This window comes from Myxocyprinus asiaticus, chromosome 29, assembly GCF_019703515.2.
Source record: "Myxocyprinus asiaticus isolate MX2 ecotype Aquarium Trade chromosome 29, UBuf_Myxa_2, whole genome shotgun sequence".
In the NCBI taxonomy this organism is placed as follows: Eukaryota; Metazoa; Chordata; class Actinopteri; order Cypriniformes; family Catostomidae; genus Myxocyprinus; species Myxocyprinus asiaticus.
In genome coordinates this window covers 16,023,579-16,051,073 of record NC_059372.1, presented here as the reverse complement: position 1 = coordinate 16,051,073, position 27,495 = coordinate 16,023,579, and the positions used below count along the sequence as shown (strand labels likewise).

Here is a 27,495-nt window from a genome sequence, read left to right as displayed (position 1 = left end):
ATACATCCAAGTTGTCCAAAATCTGGTTCCGGGATAGGTCGTGGAATGTCCTTAAATGGCCCTTTCAGTCCATCTTTAAAATCCCATTGCAAACCTTTGTTGGGATTTCAAGGAAGCAGTGGCAGCACAGAAACCGAAGAATGTCAATGATCTGGAAGCTTTTGCTCATGAGAAATGTTTAAAAATTCTAATAGAGGTGTCCGAAGCCTGAGAACACTTACCTGAAACATTTATTTGATGTTATTAAGGATAAAGGATGCTCCACAAATGATTGACTTTGGGGGTTGAATATTTTTGACATGACATTTGTGGAGAGAATTAGTTATTTTTTATTTTAAAATTTGGGTAAACTGAACACTTTGTTTTCAAAATCACTCAAATGTGTATTAAAAACTTACTTTGTTAACTGAGGTTTTGATGTGTTTTAATTCACATCACCAGAATGTATTGCTGGTCAGGGGGGTTGAAAAATTTGATTGCAACTGTATATATAAACAATTAGGGATCTGAAAGTGTGGTATGTTTGAATAGTGATATAAAAACCATAACACCAGTTCAAAGTTACAGAGAGTGATGAAAAGAACTCACTTCGGCTGTGCTATCCAACAGCAAAGATCCTGAAACATTTTCTGTTTATATAGCACTGGTATAGAACCGTTGGTATAGAATGTTTACAAGCTGTCTACTGTCGTGGAAAGAAGTGGAACTCTATTTGAGGATGTGTGAGAGCCTTTTTGAAATTCCATGTGAAAACAGAACAGAAATGCAGTAAGAGATAAATGACGAATGTCTTTCACCTGCTTGTGTTTCTTGGAATCTCCTCCACTTTTCTTCTCTGCTTTCTTGTTGGCTTCGTAGACTTTTGGCTCAATGCTGTACAAACACTCGGTCCACTTCCCAAAGATAACCAGATGTTTCTTTTTACTGAAATACATCCAAAAAAAAAATTAGCCACAAACACAAGCATCAAATCCAGAAAAAAATCAAAACACTATGGACAAATAAATCAACAGACACAAACATATAATGTGTAGGTCTACAGTAAATTAAATTTCAGATGCATTTAGAGTTATAGAGACAAGACTGAATAATATATGCAGTGTGAACTCTATAGGCTGTGAGCCAGATGGCATTTGATACGAATGACTGCTCACCTCTTGTCCTGGATATATCCCTCTACTCTATGCAGCTCTTTGCCAAACATGCCACATGGCTTAAAATTCAGCACACACTTGTCCCCAGTGCTAAAATGAACAGAAAGAAAGTGTCTCAGGAAAAAGAAGGCACAAAACATTGAATAAAATTGGATCTGCAAAAATGCCTGACAAATTGCACTGTATACAGTATGATAAACCCTCTAAACCAGGACTAGTCAACTAGCGGGCCGGATTTTGCCCGCCAATCATCTTTGTCAGGCCCTCCGACTGATTTTTGATCAAATTGTCTCGCCATCTGAAATACAAGAGCGCTCTCTGTGCAAAACTCAGCGTACATAGGCGCGAGCCTCAGTAATCAGCGGTGAGTTTAACAGCGCTCATTGGCACGTGCAACAGCACTCATTTATTATCAGTTGTGCACACAAGAGCGTGCGTTTAAGCTTTTCTGGCAATAGTTTAATTACACTGTTTGCTAAACATGGATTACACCATTTAGGTGAGCATTTGATAGCGTCTTTTTCAATCAAATGTATTTATATAAAAATGGTTGTTTGTGTGGAGTGCGGTCAAATCTACAGATGTAAAAAAAGATAAGATCACCGCAGTTGTTACAGAAATATTGTCAGCACATTGGCACATCTTAGGCAATAAAAGAGAAATCGATTATGAAAACTGAATGTTCAAAGAAAATGTGCTGAAAAGTTTGCTTTTATTCACTATTCTTGAAGTGTCAAACTATCGTGTCTCATCTGTTCAGGGTCTGTAGGGCTTGGGGAAAAAAATGAGAACGTGAAACTGAACCTGCAAATATTCTGATTATATTTGGTTCTATACATCTGTGAGTCAGCCCTCTCAATCACAAACAGCATCTACAGTTAGTTCTTCTTTTGCCAATGATTATCTGCACAAAAAAATCTGGCTCCTGCACTGGCTACTGTGTGCAAATTCACAATATTTGCATGACTAATTTTTTCCTCACTGAACAGGATGATACTTTATAGAGAAAATGGAAGAATAGACATTTTATTTCCTTTTTTCCAAAAAGAAAATTAAATTTAAATGCATTCTTAAGTAAACATGACATTTTTATATGACCATTGTTTTCATATGTGGGTTGATATTGTGAGAGAGCTCTGGCAGATCTAAATGTTTCTCCTCAGTTTTAATAATTTGTAAACAACAGCCCTAAAATGTTAAAATGTTTTTTTTTTTTTTAAGAAAATTTGATCGAAATGTATTTGTTAATTAAGAGTATAAGTCATGTTTGTTCTTCAGCCAGATCTTATGAAGGAATTTATAGCCAGACCTTAAAGAAATTAGAATTAAATATACAGTATACACTGTGACTATTTAATATGAATAAATGCAGTGTTAAAGGTGTTTTTTAAGTAACATGTTACTTGCAATAAAAAGTTTGGCCCCTGCCGAGTTTTCATCTGGATAATCTGGCTCTAAACACAATAAGTGTGAATCTCATAAAAACTGTCAAGAAATACCGGGTCATATTTCGCCTCAAAAGACAAAAATAAGAAATCAAATCCATCCACCTGTCAGCAGCCTACTGCAGGGTTCGTACAGATGCTTCAAAGTTAAATTCAAGGAATTTCAAGGACTCTTCAAGCACATTTTTAGTTGTTTTCAAGTACTATGCTCGAGATTCAAATTCTTTATTTGTTCATTTTAAATGAAAAATATTTTAACACCACTTATTACAAGTACAACATATATCTATGTACATCTTTAACTACATATTCTCACAGTAACAATTCATGGTTCATTCATGACTAAATTTATGTGCAATTGTAGTGTACTCCCTTAAAACGAACTTTGCTTTCCAACAAAAGTGAATAACTGGGTCCATTAACAGTAGTCCATATGACTCATGTGCTAAGTTCCATGTTTTCTAAAGTCATATAACAGATTTATGTGAGGAACTGACCAAAATTGCAAATGGGTCATTCTCAAAAAAATTTGACTTTCCAACTTACAAAACATTGCAATTTTCTGTTCAGTTCAGTTTTTGCCCATAAACGCTGAGGGTAAACATTTTGTAACATGTTGACATTATTTTTATTCAAACAAATTAGCTGTTGTTCTTTCTTTTATTATTTAATTTTGTTTCACGAACAAAGCAAGTTAACACTAATGAGGGTTAAATGGGTTACACCACCAACTTTTGAGGGTTCAATGGGGTACAACACCAATTTGTTTTTGTGAAAATATTACATGCGAGTTAAAATGTGAATTAATAACTTTTTAACATGCTGGGAAAAATCACTATACACAAAAAATATAATATATGCATATTTAAGCAGCCTCTGAACTTTGACCTTAAAAATTCTTTGCCACAAATTTTTGTATTAAATTATTTATTTTTTTAAACATTAAAAAAAAAAAAAAAAAAAAAAAACACTGGTAACACCAATGCCATGAAATCAAGGGATTATTTTTAAATTATTAATAATAATTTTGTTTTGCTTTTTTGCACCCTTGTTCAGACTTGAACCAATGCTTGTATTAAAAATTAGTACAAAATAAACACAAATAACTTGAAATGTCATAGAAGTGTTATACCAGATGAAGGGGACAAGGATTTTTGTTAGGCAATTGACAATTTCATGGGCGTGTCATCATGGTTTTCCGAAAATAAATAAATATATTTAATTTATTAAATGATTTAAGCAACGTATTTAACGATTTTCTATAATTCAAGCACTTTTTAAGCACCTCTTGGTAAAAATGGCCACTTTCAAGGGTTTTCCAGGACTTAAATTTGAAAAAGCCAAATTCAAGTACCTTGTACGAACCCTGCTACTGAAATGCAAAATAAGGTTACACATTACTGTAATGTGAAAAAATATATATGTTATTTTAACTAGGACAGGACAGGATTATTTTCATTAATAGGATTGCAACGTTCACTGCCTGGCCAAAAAAAAAGTCGCCGTTTGGATTTAAATAAGCAGATAATTAAGAGCCTGTGATTGGATCATTATTGCATTGATAAATATGTTTCAGCTGGCAACAATTCTTTTAACCCTAACTGATGCAGTGTGTAGCTTCTCATTTCTTAAAAACCATGTCGGAAAATGTATCGTGTGGTCGTGGAAAAAATATTTCTGTGTTTCAGAAGGGGCAAATTATTGGCCTGCATCAAGCAATGAAAACGATTGCTGAAATCATTGGAATTGGGTTAAGAAATGTCCAACGCATTATTAAAATCTGGAAGGATAGCGGTGAACCGTCAGCTTCGCAGAAGAGATGTGGTCAGAAAAATTCTTGAATAATCGTGATCAGAGATCACTAAAATGCTTGGTGAAGTCACATCGTAAAAAAAATCGACAGTAGAACTCACGGCTTTGTTTAATAGTGAAAGTAACAGAATTTCCACACACACAATGCAACGGGAACTTACAGGATTGGGACTAAACAGCTGTGTGGCCACAAGAAAGCCACTTGTTAGTGAGACTAATTGGAAAAAATGACTTCAATTTGCTAGGGAGCATAAAGATTGGACTGTGGAGCAATGGAAAACGGTCATGTGGTCTGATGAGTCCAGATTTACCCTATTCCAAGTGATGGGTGCTTCAGGGTAAGAAGGGAAGTGCATGAAGAGATGCACCCCTCATGCATAGTGCCCACTGTACAAGCCTCTAGAGACAGTGTTATGATCTGGGGTTGCTTCAACTGGTCAGGTCTAGGCTCAGCAACATTATGCAGCAATAAAATTAAGCCAGCTGATTACCTGAATGTACTGAATGGCCAGGTTATCCCAGCATGGAGCATAAGGAATCATTTTCACACATGAATTGGCCACCAGAGTGTCCTGACCTTAACCCCAGTCTTTGAGATGTGTTGTAGAAGACCTTACGGAGTGGTTCAACTCTCCCGTCAAAACAAGATCTCAGCCAAAAATTAATGCAACTCTGGACGGAAATAAATGTTGTGACATTGCATATGGTTGTTGAAACCATACCACAACAAATGTGTGCTGTAATCAAAGCTAAAGGTGGTCCAACTAAATATTAGAGTATACAACTTTTTTTTTGGCCAGGCAGTGCATTTTTTGGCATTACAGTAATGAGAATTTGGGGGGAAAATGTGTTTAATCACGTCACATGCAAAAAATCGAAATGATCTTCAAAACAGTCTTTTACTTTATACAAAGTATTATTATTTTATTTTCCTTTTGTTTTTGGGGTAAAATATGACCCTGACATCTCTTCATGATATTCGCCAAGGAAAACAGATTTATCTATGAATGCTGGAAAACATTACAGAGTGAAAGCACAGGTCAACAGATAGGACAACAAATAGGAAAGAAAGAGATGCAATACCTGTGGTTGACGATTTCCACTGTTCCATACTGCTCAATCCACAGTTTACCCAGGATAACATTATGCACACAACACATTGGATTTGTCCATGTGTAAGCCTCTCTGTGCCTGCAAGAAAAGATTAGTGATTTCATACATAATTCATACCTAAAAACTTTTCCATACACACATAAATCATGTTGTAATACCACGTGCAATAATGAGTGGACATTCCACGATGCTATAGATTTAGCAGCTGCTGTTTTTCCAAAGCAACTTGGGGCAGTTGGGGCTAAGAAAGTCCCCTAGGAACAACCTACAGTTTTGTATATTGTTCAAGGGTCCAATTGTGTAAGGGTATCAGTGTCTCTTAAAATTCATCAAATTGAGCACACTGTGCTAAGTAATGTCACATAAATGAAACTCACTTGGACAGCTCAAGTGTCATGGTGCCTTTAGGTTCTGCCTCCACACTCTTTCCCCAGAATTTTAGTTTAGGGTAGATGGAGCCTTGAAATGTGAAGTCCTGATTGAGCGACTCTGCGTAGAAGGTGCTGATTGGTGGATGGTGACTCACCTGTTCTGAGACCATTCGATAACCCTCATCCTCCCTAAACACAGAGATAACCGCTCAATGGTAAAATGAATGACTTGGTGCAAATTAATATTTACATAAAATGTGATTTAGTAGTGTTTTTAACCAAATTGTAAATGAATGCACAGCCATTGTCTCTGAATGCATTACCTTGTGAGTTCATAGGTCTCTCCTAATAAAGGGTTAAAAGGTTTTCCAGTTCTGTCCCATTGTGATGCAACAGCAGAAACGGCGAATGTGGCAACAAGCTGACAAATGAGAAGCAATGGTCAAATTAGCATTTGATATTTGAATCTCATATACACTCACTGAGCACTTTATTAGGAACACTATACTAATACATGGTAGGGCCTCCCTTTGCTCTCAAAATAGCCTCAATTCTTCGTGGCATGGATTCCACAAGATGGAGACATTCCTTTGAGATTTTGACATGTTTGCATCATGCAATTTCTGCAGATTTGTCAGATTTGTGCACATTCATGCTGTGAATCTACCGTTCTACCACATCCCAAAGATGTTCTATTGGATTCAGATCCGGTGACTGGGGAGGCCACAGAAGAAAATTGTAAATTGTAGCTATGAAGGGATGCACATGGTCCAACATGTTTTTGTTTCAGGCACTATTTTGAGTAAACTCAAGAGACTGTTGTGCATGAAAATCCCTGGTGATCAGCAGTTACAGTAATACTCAAACCAGCCTGTCTGGCACCAACAATCATGCCACTGTCAAAATCAATGAGATCAAATTTTTTCCCCATTCTGATGGTTGATCCGTACCTACATGATTCTATGCATTGCACTGCTGCCACCTGATTGGCTGATTAGATAATCGCATGAATAAATAGGTGTACAGGTGTTTCTAATAAAGTGCTAAGTGAGTGTATACCGCATGTACACATGTGAGAGACAAATATAAAGGAGGCACGAACCTGCATACGCTCTATAGAGTCTGAAAGTGTACAAGCTTTATGGATGAGGTATGCATGTTCCATATACTCCGTAATTCTCTGCAAGAAGCTCAGCGGTTCATTGAAAACAATAGGCATTGTTATCTTGGACAGCTCCTATAAAGATAAAGGATTCCCAGAGAGAAGATAAACAAAATGTCTTGGCAGGTGGACAACAAGATTATAATCTAAATTATATGTCTCTTTTAGAGTTTTGTCACTGTGCACTCTCACTAAGCCATTTTCAAAAAGCTTCTTTCGTGCACTCACCATTCCAATGCATTTCTTCAGGAAGCCCCACACACTGAAGTCATTCCTGGAGAACATGGGTGCTGGCAGAGTAGTTCTGAACACACAGAAACAAACACATTACACATATATTTATGATATTTTTATTTTATGATATTATTACGAATTATTCGGTCACCTTACCGTCTCTGCCATACTCCATTCTCAGACAGCACTTTGCCATTTGCTGTCTGCTTGTTCGTGTAGACGCAGGCATCTTTAAAGCTGACTTCACATGAGTCGTCTGATTCCAAACCTGAGACAGAAGGATAGATTTGGCCATTAAAGAGGCGAGAATGATTGTGTTTTGAACCACCTCCTGAACACTGAACAGTATGCACTGCATACTGCCTACTCTTTTTAAAAAAATAGTAAACATTAGGCATTATTCCACGATAAACATTTCAAAAATGAGTATGCTACAAAGTTTTCATATGACCTTACCTAGATGTACACTGGCGGCCAGAAGTTTGGAATAATGTACAGATTTTGCTCTTATGGAAATTTTTTTTAACTTTTATTCACCAGAGTGGCATTCAACTGAACAAAATGTATAGTCAGGACATTAATAATGTGAAAAATTACTATTACAATTTGAAAAAAATGTTCAGAACTTCTTAAACTACTTCAAAGTGTTCTCATCAAAAAATCCTCCACGTGCAGCAATGACAGCTTTGCAGATCCTTGGCATTCTAGCTGTCAGCTTGTCCAGATACTCAGGTGACATTTCACCCCACGCTTCCTGTAGCACTTGCCATAGATGTGGCTGTGTTGTCGGGCACTTCTCATGCACCTCACAGTCTAGCTGATCCCACAAAAGCTCAATGGGGTTAAGATTCATAACACTCTTTTCCAATTATCTGTTGTCAAATGTCTGTGTTTCTTTGCCCACTCTAACCTTTTCTTTTTGTTTTTCTGTTCCAAGTGGCTTTTTCTTTGCAATTCTTCCCATAAGGCCTGCACCCCTGTGTCTTCTCTTTACTGTTGTACATGAAACTGGTGTTGAGCGGGTAGAATTCAATGAAGCTTTCAGCTGAGGACATGTGAGGCGTCTGTAGGATTATCCATGAACAAAGCCATCAAATGAACACAACACCACATTCCACAGTTCAGAGAGATCCCCCACCGAGCCATTAGAGAGTCATAAAAACCAATCCATGGCACCTAAATTGCTGAAGGAGACCGTCTCTCCCATGCCTGCTTAATCTCAAACTAGGGTTTGTAATGACAAAGCTAACCAATAAAGAAGACCCTTCTTTGTTCCACAAACTCAAACCCTCTGTAAGACCAAATGGCCAAGTAACACCTTGTGACCTTAATGCATAAATCCGCGGCCATATCAGGAAACGGAGACTCGTGAAGACAGTCCAAGGCCCGAAATCAACATAGACCTAAAACAGTGACATTTGTTTCTCCCCCGGGACACCTCCTCTCCCCATCTGCACATTCCAAAGACATTCTCTCTAAGCTCAGCAGAGACCGCATGGATCCCACTCTCACAGTTTTAATAGACAACGGTCTCAAAATTGCTGCCAATAAACTGTATTAATCACCAGTAATTACCTTAGATATATCTTATGTATCATGTATGTTTTATATAACCTGTGATTTATAACTGACAAATTAATGATTATAGCCTGATGTACCTTTTAAAATATGTGTTGTGATTTGTAATCACTTATAACTGATAAATCGATGATTATAATCTTCAATCTTGTTTTATTCATCTCATTCTACTAAGAATGGTAACTATTCAAGGCTTAACCTGATAATATACCCCGACAATCAGGTTTCTCATAACTTGTAATGTATTATCCATGTTGTAAAACCAATGAATTAACCAGTATGATTGGTAATCAGGGTTTCATGTTTTGTTACTTACACGTATAATATTCATGAAAGAATGTCATATTTAGTATGTAAATGCTTGCTTGTTTACGTAGAGAATGTTGATGACAATGAATGTTATGTCTCTTGCACCGTTTTCAAGAAATAAAAGTTCATGATTAAATATTCACTATTTTGAGCGGGAAGAAGTGTAAGAATCCTCCACACAAAGGATTGTAAATCAGCTTTGAAAAGGACAGACCAGTTGATCATGTGACTTTGAATAGCCACTTCTGATTGGCTCAGGACACCTTTGGGGTGCGGCCAATTTCAGTTCAAAACTTCCCTACCAAGAAAGAACTGGCTCTTAGAACTCTCTTGAACTCTCTCTTGCAACGGTCTCTCTTCTTCAGCTCTCTTGCTTCTTCCAGATCCTCCGTGCCATGTAGAGTCCAAGGAAGACTCGGGACACAAAGTCCCGAGGAAGCCTCTCACTCTCTGCTCTACGGTTCACACACCCAATGGGAGTCATCCATCGACACAACAGATATCCCGATCTAACAGAGGTCCAAAACATCGACGGAACAAACTTTCTTCAAATGCCAAAGAATCAAACAACACAAGGAAACACAACGACACGCAAGTACGTCTCCAGACTTTTGCTCAAAGTGTTGGTGTATTAGTTAAATACTTTGGGTAATCCGATTTCAAATCGATTTAGACTCAAAGAAGGATAAATGGTTCTTAAGGCATTGTCAACAGACTCCATAAAGTTCAATGTCTCTGTATTGATCATTTATTTCACATTCTGTCACTACTCACCAACCTGTTTCATGTTGTATGTGTTAGATTAGTTTTATGTTTAGAAGAGCAATAAAGTTTGTCTGTATTCAAAGATAATTTGACTGTGGTATATTTTGATAAATAGTCTAATCCCTGTTTTTAAAAGACTTCGCTTCAAAGCTATACCTAAAATATGTGTGATATTTATTTTCAATAAGCCATGAGAATAATATTACTCCATTAATTGAATTAATCATAATTCCCTTATTAAAGTTTCTATTTAAATTGTGAGCGGATACAACGAGATGTTGTATTACCATTTTAATGGTGGAGAATTTTATTCAGACAAATAATCTAGTTATTATCTTATAATGGTTGTTGAACATGACTAATTCCATTATAAATTTCCTTACATAATAATGATGTAGAATAAGGACAGTTTAATCCTAGCTCACATACTGTTTCCTACACGTCTATTCTATTAATAATCCCCATTCATTAATTGGCTCTATCACTCCACTCTCTCCTTTCCACCAATAGCTGGTGTGTGGTGAGCGTACTGGCGCACTATGGCTGCCGTCGCATCATCCAGGTGGATGCTGCACACTGGTGGTGGTTGAGGAGAGTCCCCTGTTCACTGTGTAAAGCGCTTTGAGTTTAGTATCAGAAAAGCGCTATATAAATGTAACGTTCATTCATTCATTCATTCATTCATTCATATTTCTCAAACTAAAGACTCTGATGTACTTATCCTCTTGTTTAGTTGTACATCTGGCCTTCCACATCTCTTTCTGTCCTTGTTAGAGCCAGTTGTCCTTTGTCTTTGAAGACTGTAGTGTACAGCTTTGTATGAAATTTCAAGCATTGTATAGCCTTCATTCCTCAAAACAATGATTAACTGATGCGTTTCTAGACAAAGCGGTTTCTTTTTTGCCATTTTGTTAACCTAATATTGACCTTAAGACATGCCAGTCTATTGCATACTGTGGCAACTCAAAAACAAACACAAAGACAATGTTATGCTTCATTTAATGGACCAAATAGCTTTCAGCTGTGTTTGATATAATGGCAAGTGATTTTCTAGTATCAAATTAGCAATTTAGCATGATTGCTCAAGGATAAGGTGGTGGAGTGATGGCTGCTGGAAACGGGGCCTGTCTAGATTTGATAAATGATAAATGATGGTGCTGTTCACATCAGTAATGTCCTGACTATACTTTGTGATCAGTTTAATGCCACTTTGGTGAATTAAAGTACCAATTTCCTTCTGAAACAGCAAAATTTGTACATTATCCCAAACTTTTGGTCACCAGTGTAAGTTTAACTCAATGAGAGCCATTCAGTTATCATCTTGTTATCTAGTCTATCATCAAAAACAATTGTTCATCATTTGCATACTATGCATAGTATACATACTATATACTGCAGCAATAGAGCACAACAGTGTCTTGGTTCCGGAAGTATTTTTCCCATTCACAAAAAAAAAAGCCATGAACCGAACCAAATCAACCAGCTTTGAAGTGAATCACAACATTACAAGCTTTGATTTGAGGCAAAAAAGTTTTTTTAAATGAACTTGAAATAATGTGGACTGATGGCTGCAACAAAAATATATATCATCTATTAACAACCTCAGAGCTCACATTAGGTCTGTCTTTAAAGGTTTATAAATTATTGTTTAAAAATAGTCTATGGAGAAAATGAATGCCATTTTTACTTCCAAACCATGACTGTTGTGCTCTATTGTAAGAGAGTAACTTGCATATATTTGTCTTTGGTTACATCATATTAACTTAATCTTCATTATGTACCTGTCTCAGCATCATAGAACTCTTCTTCGCTGTTCATGATGGACAGATAGTACTGTTGATGTCAATCAGAAGGCATCGTTTCTTAAAGGCAGGAGCCTGAATGCATTCTGTAAATGAAACCAGAAAACCAACAGCTGAGAAAATGTTTGTTTAGGTTGAATGTTTGATAATTAAAGATCAAGACCTACAGCCGGGTGCCATAATCATTAACATAAAGGAGACTATTATGCCTATGCTGGTCCACACTCCCTCCACCCCCTTATGCAACATACAGAATGAATCCAATCACACAATCACCTCACTGCAGTCCTTAAACAGCTGTGCTTGGCACATCTAATGAGTGTCCGACCAAGCTAATCCTAAAATGGCCAATGGAAGCTCATAGCAAATGAGAGAGAGAGAGAGGATGTCATCATACAAGGGTCATTACAGCAACTTACTGTATCGCTTTACTATATGAGCTTAATTCCTTAAGGGTATCTCTTTTAGGGATGGGTATTTTGATTAAATTTGTAGTCGAGTACTCTAACAGTAGTCAGTAATCGATTCCTTGAAATGTAGAATTTATGTTCAACCTTTGAACTAGGGGTGGGCGATATGAGCAAAATCTTATATCATGATATGAGTAATTTTATATCATGATAACAATATACATCACGATATATTCATTTTTTTGGAAAATCAATACAAATTGGTTAATATAGTAAATAAACATACTGTACTGCCTATATTTGGATAATTCAGTCAGTGAATTAAATACTTCCAAATACTTCCTCTTACATAACTTTATCTTTATTTGGAACTTGACAATAGTCCAATAAAAAAAAAAATTAAAAAAATATACTTGGTTTTAAATCATCTTTCCATAATGCTAAATATCACATTATGCCACATTTCAGTCTGGTATGCTGTTGATCATTATTATTATTATTATTATTATTATTATTATTATAAACGCTCCTGAAGAAATTCAAGATCTTCCCAAAGCAATGCAACAAATAATTTTAATTATAAACATTTAATTATGTATACACTTCTTGCTGAAAATGAATATTCAATAAATATAAACACTTCTTGCAAAAAAATAAGGTCGACCGATATATATATATATTCGGAATTTTTTAATTATCGTCATCGGCCCATACATTTTTCCGTTTGGCCGATTTGTTTCATGAGGGTGCTGAGAATCACTTGCTTGCATGTGAAGCAACTGAGACATGTAAACGACAGTCACGGTTCATTTTGTTGTTATGTGCCATCTACAATAATAGACCGGTGTGCAACACAGTGTCATTTAAACGTTCTGCATATCAGAGCCACGGCAGATGCGTTTGAGCTCAATGTTAAAGTGCTCACCTGTTTCATACTCCCTCTCACTCCTTAACAGTTCCCTGTAACTTTTAACATATACTGTCTGCAAATATGCACATATCTCGTGTAAACATGTAATAAACCAACCTCACACAACTTCAGCAGATCCAGCATCCTTTGGAACACTCATAAATCTTCCTCTGAAGCACGTATTCTAACAGTCTCTACTCAACAGTTCCCTGTCACTTTTCTAATGATTAAAGGCAAATATCAATAAAACTTCCATTATTTACCATCTGCAAATATGCAGATATCTAGTTTAAACAGATGTAATTAACGAACCTCACGAAAATCCAGCGTTTTCTTCCTGTCAAGCACTCATCTAATATCTTCCTCTGAAGCGCATATTCCATCCAAGTATAGGTCTCTGCAGAACAGTAATGGGTGTTTTCAAATCTGTGGGCATTTCTAAACTATCCAATGAAAGTAGGAAATCGCAGTGTATTAATCAGTGGGCATTTCCAAACCAGGATGGTTGTTTTTAAACTATCCAATTAAAGTAGGGAATCTCAATGGTTTGAAAACGCCCACTGATTGGGAAAAAGACCATTTTTGTTCTGCAGACATACACTGCGTGCACAATTATTAGGCAAGTGAGTATTCTGATCTTATCATTATTTCCATACAAATTTTCCAACTCCAAACCATATAAACTTGAATACTTATTGGATTCAATAGGTGATATATATCTGTGTAATGAGGGAGGGTAACAACTTATATCAAGGTGTGCATAATTATTAGGCAGCTTCATTACCTCAGGTAAACTGGGCCAAAAAAGAGATTTAACTGGCACTGAAAAGTCAAAAATTGTAAAATGCCTTTCAGATGGATGCAACACTCTTGAAATAGCTAAGCTATTGATGCGTGACCATTGGACAATCAAACATTTTGTTGTGAATATTCAACTGGGGCGCAAAAAACGCACAGAGAAGAAAAGGCGCAAATTAACTGCAAAAGATTTGAGAAGAATTAAATGGGAAGCTACCAGGAACCCATTATCCTCCAGTGCCACCATATTCCAGAGCTGCAACCTACCTGGAGTGTCCAGAAGTACAAGGTGTCAAGTGCTCAGAGACATGGCCACAGTCAAGAAGGCTGAAACACGACCACCACTGAATAAGATTCACAAGTTGAAGCATCAAGAAATGGGCAAAGAAATACCTGAAGGTTTTATGGACGAAAAGAGAGTGACCCTAGATGGACCAGATGGATGGGCCCGTGGCTGGATCACTAATGGACACAGGGCACCACTTAGAGTAAGGCACCAGCAAGGTGGAGGAGGGGTACTGGTATGGGCTGCTATCATTAAGGATGAGGTAGTTGGATCTTTGAGTTGAAAATGGACTGAAACTCAACTCCCAAACCTACTGCCAGTTTCTGGTAAGTACTTTCTTCAAGCAGTGGTACAGGAAGACGTCCTCAGCATTCAAGAAGGCCATGATTTTTATGCAGGACAATGCTCCATCACATGCATCAAAGTACTCCACTGCTTGGCTAGCCAGCAAGGGCCTCAAAGATGCCCAAATACTGACTTTGCCCCCTTCCTCACCTGACTTAAATCTTATTGAGAACTTGTGGGCCCTTCTCAAATGTGAGATTTACAGTGAGGGAAGACAATACACCTCTCCGAACAGCATTTGGGAGGCTGTGGTTGCTGCTTCAGTGAAAGTTGATCGTGAATAGATCAAGAAACTCCATGGATGGAAGGCTCATGGCAGTTATTGAAAAGAAGGGTGGCTATATAGGTCACTGAATATTTTTGAAAGGCCAAAAATGTTATTTGGGGCCGTTTACACGACAACGTTTTCAACTAAAAACGGAAAACTTTTTATGCGTTTTGCTGTTCATTTACATGACAATGGCGTTTTGGGGCCTGAAAACGCAAACTTCTGAAAACAGGTTTCAAAGTGCAAGTTTTTTAAAACGATGCCATAATCGTCTCCGTGTAAATATACAAAAACGTGAATTTGTGAAAACGATGTTGTCATGCGCACGCGTATTACGTGTTATATAAAGAATGATGGATTGATAGGCATCAATTTGAGATGTATAAATATCAGTATGAATACTGGTGTCTGTGCAAATAACAATAATCAACAATTTATTCATTTGGAGTGTTTTGTATGGAGTATGAACATTGTACAGTAGGACCTGCAATTTGAAAATCTTGAAATTAATGTATGGATTCAGATGGGGAAAATGTATTTGTATTTTAAATGTTATTTATTTATTTACTTAATTTTATTTGATGTACCTTTACCCTGCAATTCATTCACCCACCGCTTATGTATATAGCCTAAAGACAGACGTGATGCCATGTACAGTATTCAATGATATGCTTAGAATATGAAAACATGAGGCAGTGAAAATGCATGTTAGACCCAGTGTACACAAGACCTCTCTCTCCGTCAGAAGATATTCATATATCAGAGTTCTGTCTGATATCCAAAACCAGTCAACATCAACAGCTTATGTTAACTTACTCTCCTACCAGCCCAAGAGTCAGCAGGGGTAATACAGAATAAGGCAGAGACAAAATGATGGTAAAAATGAGCAGAGTTTATTGAATAGTCTATAGGCATGCACGCGAGTACTTCAAAACAACACACAAGACATTCAAAACTACAATGGCGGACTACAGGACTGTGTTTGTGCTGCTCAAGATTTTGAGTTTATTGACGCTTCTCCAGCAAAGTAACTGTAGTAATAAAGCAACCTCATCGTCCATCCAGACAAAATTGCTCGATGCTTTCACCATCTTCATTGTTTGTATTCAGCGCTCTGTGGAAGAATGCTTAAGTGTGCAGGTGCGTAGTGTTTCTTTACAAAATGACATCGCCAACTACTGGCCTGGCATGCATAATACAGTGTTTTTAGTTGTTTTCGTGGATCCGTGTGAACGGGGATCATTTTGACAATGATGTCATCTATATGCAAAACTTTTCAAAAACTCAAAGGAAAAACTTTTCCATTTTTAGTACATCGTTGTCGTGTAAACGTACCCTTAATTGTCATTTTGTGTTACTTATTTGTTGCACTTACTCTAAAAATTGAGAATAAACAATTGAGTTGGGTGAATTTCTTTTTTTAATTTAGTTGCTTAATAATTGTGCACACTAATAGTTGCCTAATAATTGTGCAAACTTATATATTCCCCTGAGAAAGACAAAACTCACTTTTCCTTTGTTTAACATTCAGGTTTGAGGTTCAATAACATTTTGGATTGACTGAGAGCATTGTTTTTGTTCAACAATAAAATTAATCCTGAGGAATACAATTTGCCTAATAATTGTGCATTCAGTGTATAAGTCTCATTCCATCAGCCAGAATCAAAACCTCAGGATCAGGATCAAAAGTTCCTTATGATTCACAAATCATGATGGTCAGTCCTTGACAATCCAAGCAGGTGATCCAGTCTGTTTAAACTGTCAGGAGATTGCTGCTTGCGCTGGATCCACACGAGCCTGTGAGTGCAACTTCAAAGTAAAAGCACTTCACGTGTGCTATAAGTAAATGTCATATTCACTATGCACTGTATGTGCAATTGGTTTCATTCTGTATTTTTTTTTAGAACATTTGATTGTTAATGTGCACATGCCATCCATGGTTGCTGGACTACTATGTGTACTGTTATTTCCTTCTTCCTAATATGTTAACAATTTCTTTACATGCAAATAAATTATTAAATGTGATTACTAAACAGAAATCAGAAGAAACTATCTACCATTTAAAATACAATATCATTTTATATTATAAGTTTTGTGTGAAATTGAGTAAATATTGTGCTAAATAAGAGTTTATTCATTATTTAGCAATTCTATGTTTATGTTATTTACTATATTCAATTGTGTGATATATCGGCATTATATTGGCCTATCGGCCACCCTGCTCTATGGATATCGGCATCGGCCATTAAAAAAACCCATATTGGTTGATCACTACAAACAAAAAAGCGTTGCTTTTGTACACATCTACTGTCCCTGTATTGTGAGAAATCAGGAGTAAAAGTGTGCAAACTTCGGGGAGGAGACGTAGTGCATGATGGGCATTGTAGTTCTATAGAGTGTGAGGCCAGAGACTATTTAGCAGAGATGAGTCACTTCTATTTAAATGAATGGGAGAAACTGAAATGCCCAACCAAGAAGCTCTAACACCCAACAGTCAACGGATGTAGAAAGGAAGTCCCGCCTTGCAGGTAAAAGAGCCAATCACCTTTTAGATACAGACATCGCCTGTCAATCAACTCACTAACGTGCATGTGCATTTCGTGTTTTAGAGTAATATGAGGTCAACATTTGGTTGAGTGAAATGCGGTTGATTCATGAATTAATACACACTGCATTAAAAAAAAAAAATCAGTAAATGCGTTTAGGCAGAGAGATTTTAAAACTAGTCTTCCACTGGCCACAACATGATATACAGGGTGAAATACTCACTCAATTTACTAACTTATGCAGCCGAACTGCTCCATGTTACAGCTCCCCGTAACTGGGAGAATGAGATGAGAAAAGACTCTGGATCAGTGACTCCAAACAACATTCTACATCGATTGTGTACGCAAAGAAAACGTCTTAGTTTCAAAAAATATTCTACGTTTTTGTTTTATAATAAACAAGTAGTTTGATTCATGAAACTAACCGTTTTTATGACATTTTGGTAGCATTAAAAACGATTCTATTCAAGTTGTATCAAAATGCACCTTTGACGTTGTGCCGTCTGTACGCACCGTGGATCAATTCAAAACAGTGTGCACTGAGATGACTTAAGTGAAAAATATTTATTTATACATCAGACTTATTCCAGGAACATGATAGACTGGCATTCCCCACTGAATTTTATCCTGACTTCTGAAGAACATCTCAAGTTGACTCTGACATTGTCGATGGGCTCGGCCCATGATGAAATATATGATGCAGGTTCAGGTGTTGGACTTTGCTGCTTTAGGTAAGACAGTGGTTATTCTTCATAATTCATATTGGCTGCCATTTTGATGGAAAAACAAATCATGCATATTCATGTTTTTGATTCTTTATTATAAATATGACGTGAAGGCCTACTTTCTAAATATCTGTTTGTTTACTATGTTGTTTTGACACGAGTGTTGTACAGTAGCTAGCATGACCTGTAATGTCTCTTGTATGCAATACATGGCTTATTTGTATGGAATGCATAGTAGGGCAGAAGAGAAAGTGGCTGCGAGAAAAAAGTAACGCAAAAGTAACATTACTTTCCATAAAAAATTACTTTTTAATTAAGTCACTTTTTAAGGAGTAACAATATTCTAAAGAGTTACTTTTAAAAGTAACGTTACCCAACACTGGTCCCTAGTATCTAAGGCTGCCCAAACGTTGACCAAACGTTAGTCGATGAGAAAAGTCTCGGTCGACCAAGTTTTGATTGGTCGGTTGGTCGCAGAAAAAAAAAAAACTCCACAGAAAGTAGCGAAGTCACACACTCAGTGATGGACAGACATGATCGTTTACACGGCTGGTCCATGAAGTAATTATGTCAGGTAATTAATTATGTTCACCAAACTGACGAACACCGGTATTACCGCTGGTTGCATGCTAGGTGGTAATATGGGGTAAATTTCGTTAAGCAGGGTTAGGGTTAAGCCTACACAATAAAGCAAGACACCTTGACTTCAAACTTTTAACTTTATTTTTTATTTATTTTAACAAAAATTAAGTGCAATTAAAATGTGTGTTGTTCAACTTTTTGAAAGATGGCTTTACAACAGTTGTGAAGGGCAACATCTCTCTGGCAAAGAACCTACTTTATCTCTAACAGTCAGGTATTTCATTGTCCGGGAAAATGCATCATGTGTGTGAATAAATTTGTTTTGTTCCCTCCTTCACGATATATATATATATATATATATATATATATATATATATATATATATATATATATATAAATCGCAGTATCTAACTACATCGACAACCCCCTGGCTGAGGGATCAGTGAATATTCTTGCTTTAGTGATTTTGCATTGAAAATAAATGTATTTAAAAAACGAAAAACTTAAATCAAATACATTTCTAAATTCAAATCGCAATCCAAACGAAACGAAAAAGCAATTAAAATAAAAATGGTTCAAGGTGAACATGTTATAATCACAGATGTATAGGCTGCCGAGTTGTGCTCACAATAATCTGCTCTGTGGAAATAAAGCGAACTGAACTCAAAACACCTCCTGAGCTAAGGTAATTTGCAGCACTAGATGATACTGTTTTTGCAAAAAAAAAAAAAAAAAAAAAAAAAACATTCGGAAGACAGAAACAAAGAAAGAGCGAGAACCTTTTACATGCGCGTGTTCCACGAGACTGCACGCCTCCATATCAGCGTGTCATACAAGCGCATAGATGGCTTTTCTGTCATCGGTTCTTAATAATATAATAAATATAATAAAGTGTCTCTATGGGCAAATTATTTGTAATATTAATTTGATAATAATAATAGCCTAATAATAATAATAATTTAATACATTAATGGGAAAATGAGCCAAATATCGTCTTGACATCATCAAAGGCATCAGCTACTGTTGATCACTTTGACCATCATCGATACCCGAGTTCATCGTCTGTCGGCACAACACTAATGTGCATTTATCTCTATAAATTAACAAAATGTTCAGACAGTATTTATAATGTTTAGTATTTCTCTGTAATGTAGAACAGTGTTAGTAATGCTACTTATAACATTCTTTCTTAGCCCTGGAACTCAAACCATTTTCTGATGCCCCCCTAAAAATATATATTCAAGTAATTCAATTCATATCATAACCGTGCTACAACTAGTCGACTAATGGCTTAAACTAACGACTACTAGTCGACTAGGAAAATCTTTGGTCGGGGGCAGCCCTACTAGTATCTTTACATTAATGATGCGAACGTCCTAGTAGCACACACAAACAGAAACAAGAATACAAGTCTTTAAAATGTCTTCAAGCTCCTCTTAAGATCGTAACTTATACAGCAGTTGAACAACAAAATGCACAGCAGTTTCAAAAAGTATTGGCAATTTAACAGAGGGGAACACCCATGCAAATAATTTGGAACTAGGAATGGCAAAGCAGACACTTAACAAGGTGACAGCTATCACAAATTCAAATTTGTGGTAAATTGCCCTCAGAGAAAATCTCATCTGGGCTGGCTGAGCAGCACGTAGCCCTAGCTGTTTTGTACCTAAACATATTCAAGGTAGCTCAGCCAAAATGAGTGAAGAGACAGTTATGACTGACCGATGGCTTTGGATCGGAACAAAGAGACCTTGAATCCTGAATGCTAAAGCTAAGGAAATGAGCAGTAAACAGTATCTGCCTACAAAATACACTTATATTTAAGATACATTCTCTTAAAGCAAGTCTAAATATCTTATATGTTGCTTCTCAAGTAAATTTATCTTTTTTAAGGATTTTTATACAATTTTAAATGGAAAACAAGGCAAAACACTTGATAACAATAGGATTTTTTGCAGTGAATTTCTTTACTGAATTAAACTTAATAAAAAGTATACTTTTCCCTTTAATTCAGTGACTGTCATTTAGAGGTATTTTTAAAAGATGATTTTGTCCTCTTTATTGTTAGTAAGCACGTTTAATACAACCTTTTAAGTCGGGGCACAAGCTGAATAATCAGTTAAGAGCTAATGATTAATCTTTGCAATAATCGCAGAATAGGCGAATAATCGGTCTAATAATCGTATTAGATTATTATCGTAGATTAATCGATTATCAAAATAATCGTTAGTTGCAGCCCTAGCACACATCCAAAATTCAAATACACAGTTTTAGCATTCGAATGTGCATTTTTTTCTTAAATTCGACAATATTTGAATTTTGAATTTTAATTTGACAGCCCTAATGGGCTATTATTGGAACAGTGAAATGAGAAAACTAGTCTTACAGCTCACTGGAAAATGAAACTACATGTCTATAGAACGCCACAGTCTAGTTCCGGATGTAAAAATCCCATTCATTTTTTCCATAGATGAACTGATTTTCAAAAATAACCTATAAACCTTTAAAGACAGGCCTACCTTGAGCTCTGAGGTTGTTCATCAATGGTTTATGCCTTTGTTGAAGCCATCAGTCCATGTTATTTCAACTTCATTGTTTAAAAATCGTGTTTAATAGTGGAATTCTGGGTGGACAACTACACTACCCATGGTCCAGCTGAGAAAGATCCACCAGTCAGAGAACCACAGCCAATAAAGCCCACCAAACAAGTCCAGCAGCGACCACCCACTTCCATGACGCACTGTGAATGACACAATGGACCCTTTTCACATATCCGGGTTGGAGAGCGGAAGTAGACACATAGCAGGGTAAACTTGAATGGCAGTGAATGGGGGACCACGGCTATTTTAATTTTTGCTTACACGTTTGCTCCAACAGCAAAAGGAAAAATCAATGATTACGCTTTCACAGCTTTGCAAAAGAAGATAAAAATATACAGCACTGGATAACAGCAGTAAGAAGAGAGAAATAGGCCAAATTTTCTGTCACTCCCTCAGCAGCTGTGTTAGATGTCTCATTGCAGCTGTGGTAACTGATTTTTTAAAACTTATTCCAGGGTGATATAATACAAAGTACAATATTATAAATTTACACTAAATATTGGAAATATAAAAAGATAATACAGATCTGTGAAAAGGGTCCATCTCCCTACACCCTCAAACTACATATAGTGTATATATGTATAGATGTTAGGGATGGGCATGAGTACTCGGACGTGGCAGCAATGATCGATCATGAAAACGATAATCGATGGTGATCACACATGATGTGACTTTTCACTTAATTTGAAATTCAGTGATAATTACCTGACAACTAAACACAAACGTGTCAAAGAGGGAGCTTATTTTTAATTTTGAGATTGATTACATTGTGATTTTGAGGGGTACATTGATTGTCAGAGAAGTCTCAGCAAACAAACGGATATATGACGCTGCAATGCTATCGTTACAATAAACAAAAGAGTGTAATTAACAGTGTCTCTGCAAAAGATTTGCTAAACCCATTTTATTATCCTTTAATGCAGGTGTTCCTCAATAGGCGGGCCCAAATGTTTGGCCCGCGCCAAAGGCCTGTTCACACCAAATCCATGATGATTATATGAAACAAACTTCCGACGAAAGGTCTATACACAGAGTGCGTAAAAAATAAAAATGAAAAATTATTTCACCCCTGTACAGTAGGCGGTGCTGTTGCTATTCTACAAACATTTATACTCTCCTACCCTGCCCAGTAGCCAGTGATAGAGATTAATATATTGAATGCTGTTAAAGCATTTATTTACCTAATGAGGCATAATTGTTTCATTATGTTCTTTCCATTGTGTTGATGCAGTCTGAGTATATAATCAATGTTTTTATGCGAGTGAGATGATTAAAGAGCGCTGTTGCATAAATATACGTCCTATTTATATTTGCACACGTATTTTGCTACGAGTAAAGGTGCATCTCAATAAATTAGAATGTCGTGGAAAAGTTCATTTATTTCAGTAATTCAACTCAAATTGTGAAACTCGTGTATTAAATAAATTCAATGCACACAGACTGATGTAGTTTAAGTCTTTGGTTCTTTTAATTGTGATGATTTTGGCTCACATTTAACAAAAACCCACCAATTCACTATCTCAAAAAATTAGAATACATCATAAGACCAATAAAAAAAACATTTTTAGTGAATTGTTGGCCTTCTGGAAAGTATGTTCATTTACTGTATATGTACTCAATACTTGGTAGGGGCTCCTTTTGCTTTAATTACTGCCTCAATTCGGCATGGCATGGAGGTGATCAGTTTGTGGCACTGCTGAGGTGGTATGGAAGCCCAGGTTTCTTTGACAGTGGCCTTCAGCTCATCTGCATTTTTTGGTCTCTTGTTTCTCATTTTCCTCTTGACAATACCCCATAGATTCTCTATGGGGTTCAGGTCTGGTGAGTTTGCTGGCCAGTCAAGCACACCAACACCATGGTCATTTAACCAACTTTTGGTGCTTTTGGCAGTGTGGGCAGGTGCCAAATCCTGCTGGAAAATGAAATCAGCATCTTTAAAAAGATGGTCAGCAGAAGGAAGCATGAAGTGCTCCAAAATTTCTTGGTAAACGGGTGCAGTGACTTTGCTTTTTAAAAAACACAATGGACCAACACCAGCAGATGACACTGCACCCCAAATCATCACAGACTGTGGAAACTTAACACTGGACTTCAAGCAACTTGGGCTATGAGCTTCTCCACCCTTCCTCCAGACTCTAGGACCTTGGTTTCCAAATGAAATACAAAACTTGCTCTCATCTGAAAAGAGGACTTTGGAACACTGGGCAACAGTCCAGTTCTTCTTCTCCTTAGCCCAGGTAAGACGCCTTTGACGTTGTCTGTGGTTCAGGAGTGGCTTAACAAAGAGGAATACGACAACTGTAGCCAAATTCCTTGACACGTCTGTGTGTGGTGGCTCTTGATGCCTTGACCCCAGCCTCAGTCCATTCCTTGTGAAGTTCACCCAAATTCTTGAATCGATTTTGCTTGACAATCATAAGGCTGCGGTTCTCTCGGTTGGTTGTGCATCTTTTTCTTCCACACTTTTTCCTTCCACTCAACTTTCTGTTAACATGCTTGGATACAGCACTCTGTGAACAGCCAGCTTTTTTGGCAATGAATGTTTGTGGCTTACCCTCCTTGTGAAGGGTGTCAATGATTGTCTTCTGGACAACTGTCAGATCAGCAGTCTTCCCCATGATTGTGTAGCCTAGTGAACCAAACTGAGAGACCATTTTGAAGGCTCAGGAAACCTTTGCAGGTGTTTTGAGTTGATTAGCTGATTGGCATGTCACCATATTCTAATTTTTTGAGATAGTGAATTGGTGGGTTTTTGTTAAATGTGAGCTAAAATCATCACAATTAAAAGAACCAAAGACTTAAACTACTTCAGTCTGTGTGCAATGAATTTATTTAATACACGAGTTTCACAATTTGAGTTGAATTACTGAAATAAATGAACTTTTCCACGACATTCTAATTTATTGAGCTGCACCTGTATATTACAAACGGACTCCTGGAGCCAAATACTTTTTTTATAATGTCTGGATTAATGCCTGGATAATATAATACAAGGTACTGTGATACAAATACACATGGAATAGTGCACATTAAGAATAACATTGTACAGAAAACAATATGATGCATATTATATAATATAGGCTAATATTAAAAATAATTTATAAGAAAATATGTGCTCACGGTCATTTCTTCATTGAAATTATATTATCCTTAAGTAACAATAACAATAACAATATTAATGCTAATAGGTCTAATAATTGAACCTGCAATTAGGGAGAGTGCAGGAGATCCCGTTTGGAGATGAGCAGGAACAGACTCGTATGAAGGACATGGAGATACAGATTGTTCATTTAAGTTTTTCTTGGTTTTTTTCAGCAGGCAAAGTTGTGTAGTGTTGTGTATCTGTATATAAACAAAATGTTCATAATTGTTTGACTAAATAAAACAGGCTACTTATACTGAGAAAAAGAACTAATAAAAAGAAAATGAATATTTTTCTCTTAAAAAATAAAATAATATTTTGACTCTTTTAATAATAAAAACAACAATAGTAAAAATAATAATAGCAGCACAAAAAAACTGTCATTACATTGACGGCCATGGCCCCTGACATGTATTGTTGACAGAATTTGACCCTTGGTGAAAACTAATTGGGGAACCCTGCTTTAATGTAAGAACTTTGACTCGTTAATGGATATTATTTAATAAAAGTGAATGTTTGTCACTGACTGTAAACCTCCCTGCCCTGGGTGACGTAACACATCTTGACGAAATGGGAGTTGAAGATTTCCGAACATGCTTCCAAGTAAGAAGTCCGACATAATGTGTCATTTCATTGCACTTTCCCCAGTTGAAAGGTGGAAATTCAGACTCTCTGAGCTGAATGGAATGCTTCATGAATCATCACAGCAACAACAATATGGAGCATCAAAGCTTTCCTCACAAGAGCGAACACTTGGACTTGGACACACACACACACACACACACACACACAAGGCATGTGGCAGTGGACTCAACGCACTGCGAGTGTTTCAAATCGCTAGACAGAGCACAGCTAAATGGAACAGAATGCAGCGTCTTCAAAACTGAACTTCAACTTAACATGCATATTAAAAAACGCAATGGTTATGACTCTCCTGTTAAGCCAACCGCGATTTGACAGTCACAAAAAAAAAAAAAACGTGCGCGCTTACTAAGATTACTACGGTAACCTGAAGTAAGAACAGACAGACGAGCGTTGTGCACATTCTTTCATTGAATTGGGCAGCGAATCTTCACATAATGACAAAATAAGATGCATTATATTTTGATTATGCAATCTTTTGTACATTTTGTAACAGATTATTTTATAACAGCCTATAATAATGAATAAATGATACACTGGAACAACAAGGCACAATGCAGCAGCCATGTTTGTCAGACATGTTATTATATATACAGTTATATACATGACATTGCCAAGTAATTAGTCAGATTACTCGAGAATACAAAATGAGCAAAATGCCCATCCCTAATAGATATCAGAATATTTTGCAGTAAACCAAAGATATATTGTTTCTATACTTATAATCAGCAACCTAAAATAATTAGTTTTATATATTTCTATTGTTTTTTATACAATTCCGTAATTCGCAATGCTTCATGGGATTGTAGTTTGTGCCCTTGTGAAAGGCGGTAAGTACGCAATCTTGCACCTTTATCTTTTTGTCAGATTTTCTATTGTTTTTTTCTTTAAATCAGTTTATAATGTAAATCACATTAGGACTGGCTGGATTGGTTCAAGGCTTAGAAGAAAAGAATATGGAAGAAATAAATGAGGAAAAATACTGGAACCCCAGACTGCTCAAAAAGTGGGTGGGAACTGCTGTGCTCTATAGTGCCTTTATGACAACCATATGAGTAGCTGCTTTTCAGAATTGAAGTTTTCTGGATACCCAAAAGTGGTGCTTAGAAGAAGTAATAGATTTAATAGCAACAATAGCAATGTTTGAGATCCCCAAGTTGAAACTGTGACATTCATTTGCATGTTGCAGACTGAAAAGTTAAACACTTTCACTAAACAAGTAGTATTAGAACAGCAAAATGTGTTGCAATTATGGGAGACAAACCAGCAAATTAAGAAACAATTTTTTTTTTTTTTTTTTTTTTTGTTAATTCAATTAATCCACATATTTCTCAAGATGAACATATCAGTCACTTTAAAGATCTCATTGCTCAGCTCGTGACCAAATGAACGCGGTAACCACGCACCTATGAATATAACAAAACACTAGCCAGTGTACTGGCCAGGTACACTGACATATCATAGCCTAGCCTAACCATCCGTGCATGAGGGCAAGCTGACATGCAGGTTGTGCCCTGTTAGATATACAAACCAAACTGACACTATGAATAACTTGACTCGCTCGGCATCTCCAAAACTAGATCCACTCAGGACGGCAGGCACGCAGTATGTGGCTCGAGCTGTTTTGACCCGCGGTTAGCCGCTAGCCTTGGCCAATAACAAACACGCATATTGCTTAACAACCCGTTGGATCGCATTAAAACATACCACACGGCACAAAATAACGCGCCTTGTGGCCTCAATCTCGCGCGGCAGGCTGTATAACATACATGTGTTGCGTTACCTTTTAATAACGTAAAGCTCGATCACTCCTTTCTCCGGTGGGACAAATAACAAGCGCCCAGTTTGGGTAGACTGACACAGGGGCGGAAACATTTCGCCTGGACGGGAGGACAGATGGGATTGGAGGGCTGTGGAAGGGTCCAAAGCGCAGAGGGGCGGGATGACTGTTGATTGACAGGAGAAGTAACCTATTGTCAAAGAATAACCCCTCTGTGAACGCACGATATTAACCTCTGGAAGGGGTGGGTTACGGTGAAGATATATAAATCAGAATCAGAATCAGAATCAGCTTTATTGGCAAGAATGCTGACACATACAAGGAATTTGTCTTGGTGACAGGAGCTTCCAGTGTACAACAATACAAAAACAGCAACAAGACTTTAAAAAATAATTAAAATTGAATAAAAAATAGATAAATATTGAAAAGAAAAAAGTATATATAGAATACACAATATACAATATATATATATATATATATATATATATATATATATATATATATATATATATATATTATATTTATATTTATATACATATATACATATATATATATATATATATATATATTATCTGTGTGTGTGTGTATATATATATATATATATATATATATATATATATATATATATATATGTGTGTGTATATATATATATATATATATATATATATATATATATATATATATATATTGCCAAAAGTATTCGCTCACCCATCCAT

General features: G+C 36.5%; 1 protein-coding gene across 4 annotated transcripts in view; it reads right to left on the bottom strand.

Annotated features, from left to right (window-relative positions):
* The window catches only part of LOC127420266 (oxysterol-binding protein-related protein 2-like), a 43,572-nt gene extending 16,665 nt beyond the window's left edge, over window positions 1-26,907 (bottom strand). For all 4 annotated transcript variants that reach the window (XR_007893786.1, XR_007893787.1, XM_051662356.1 and 1 more), the window contains exons 1-10: window positions 26,783-26,907; window positions 11,725-11,831; window positions 7,448-7,559; window positions 7,286-7,361; window positions 6,998-7,132; window positions 6,219-6,316; window positions 5,902-6,084; window positions 5,495-5,602; window positions 1,155-1,244; window positions 798-924 (exon numbers count right to left, since the gene is read on the bottom strand). Coding sequence is in view for 2 of the 4 variants with exons in the window: in XM_051662356.1 (XP_051518316.1) it covers window positions 798-924; window positions 1,155-1,244; window positions 5,495-5,602; window positions 5,902-6,084; window positions 6,219-6,316; window positions 6,998-7,132; window positions 7,286-7,361; window positions 7,448-7,559; window positions 11,725-11,761 (966 nt within the window). In the remaining 2 variants the exon portion in view is untranslated. The remainder of the gene's footprint in view (window positions 1-797; window positions 925-1,154; window positions 1,245-5,494; window positions 5,603-5,901; window positions 6,085-6,218; window positions 6,317-6,997; window positions 7,133-7,285; window positions 7,362-7,447; window positions 7,560-11,724; window positions 11,832-26,782) is intronic.
* Between the last annotated feature and the right edge of the window lie 588 nt (window positions 26,908-27,495).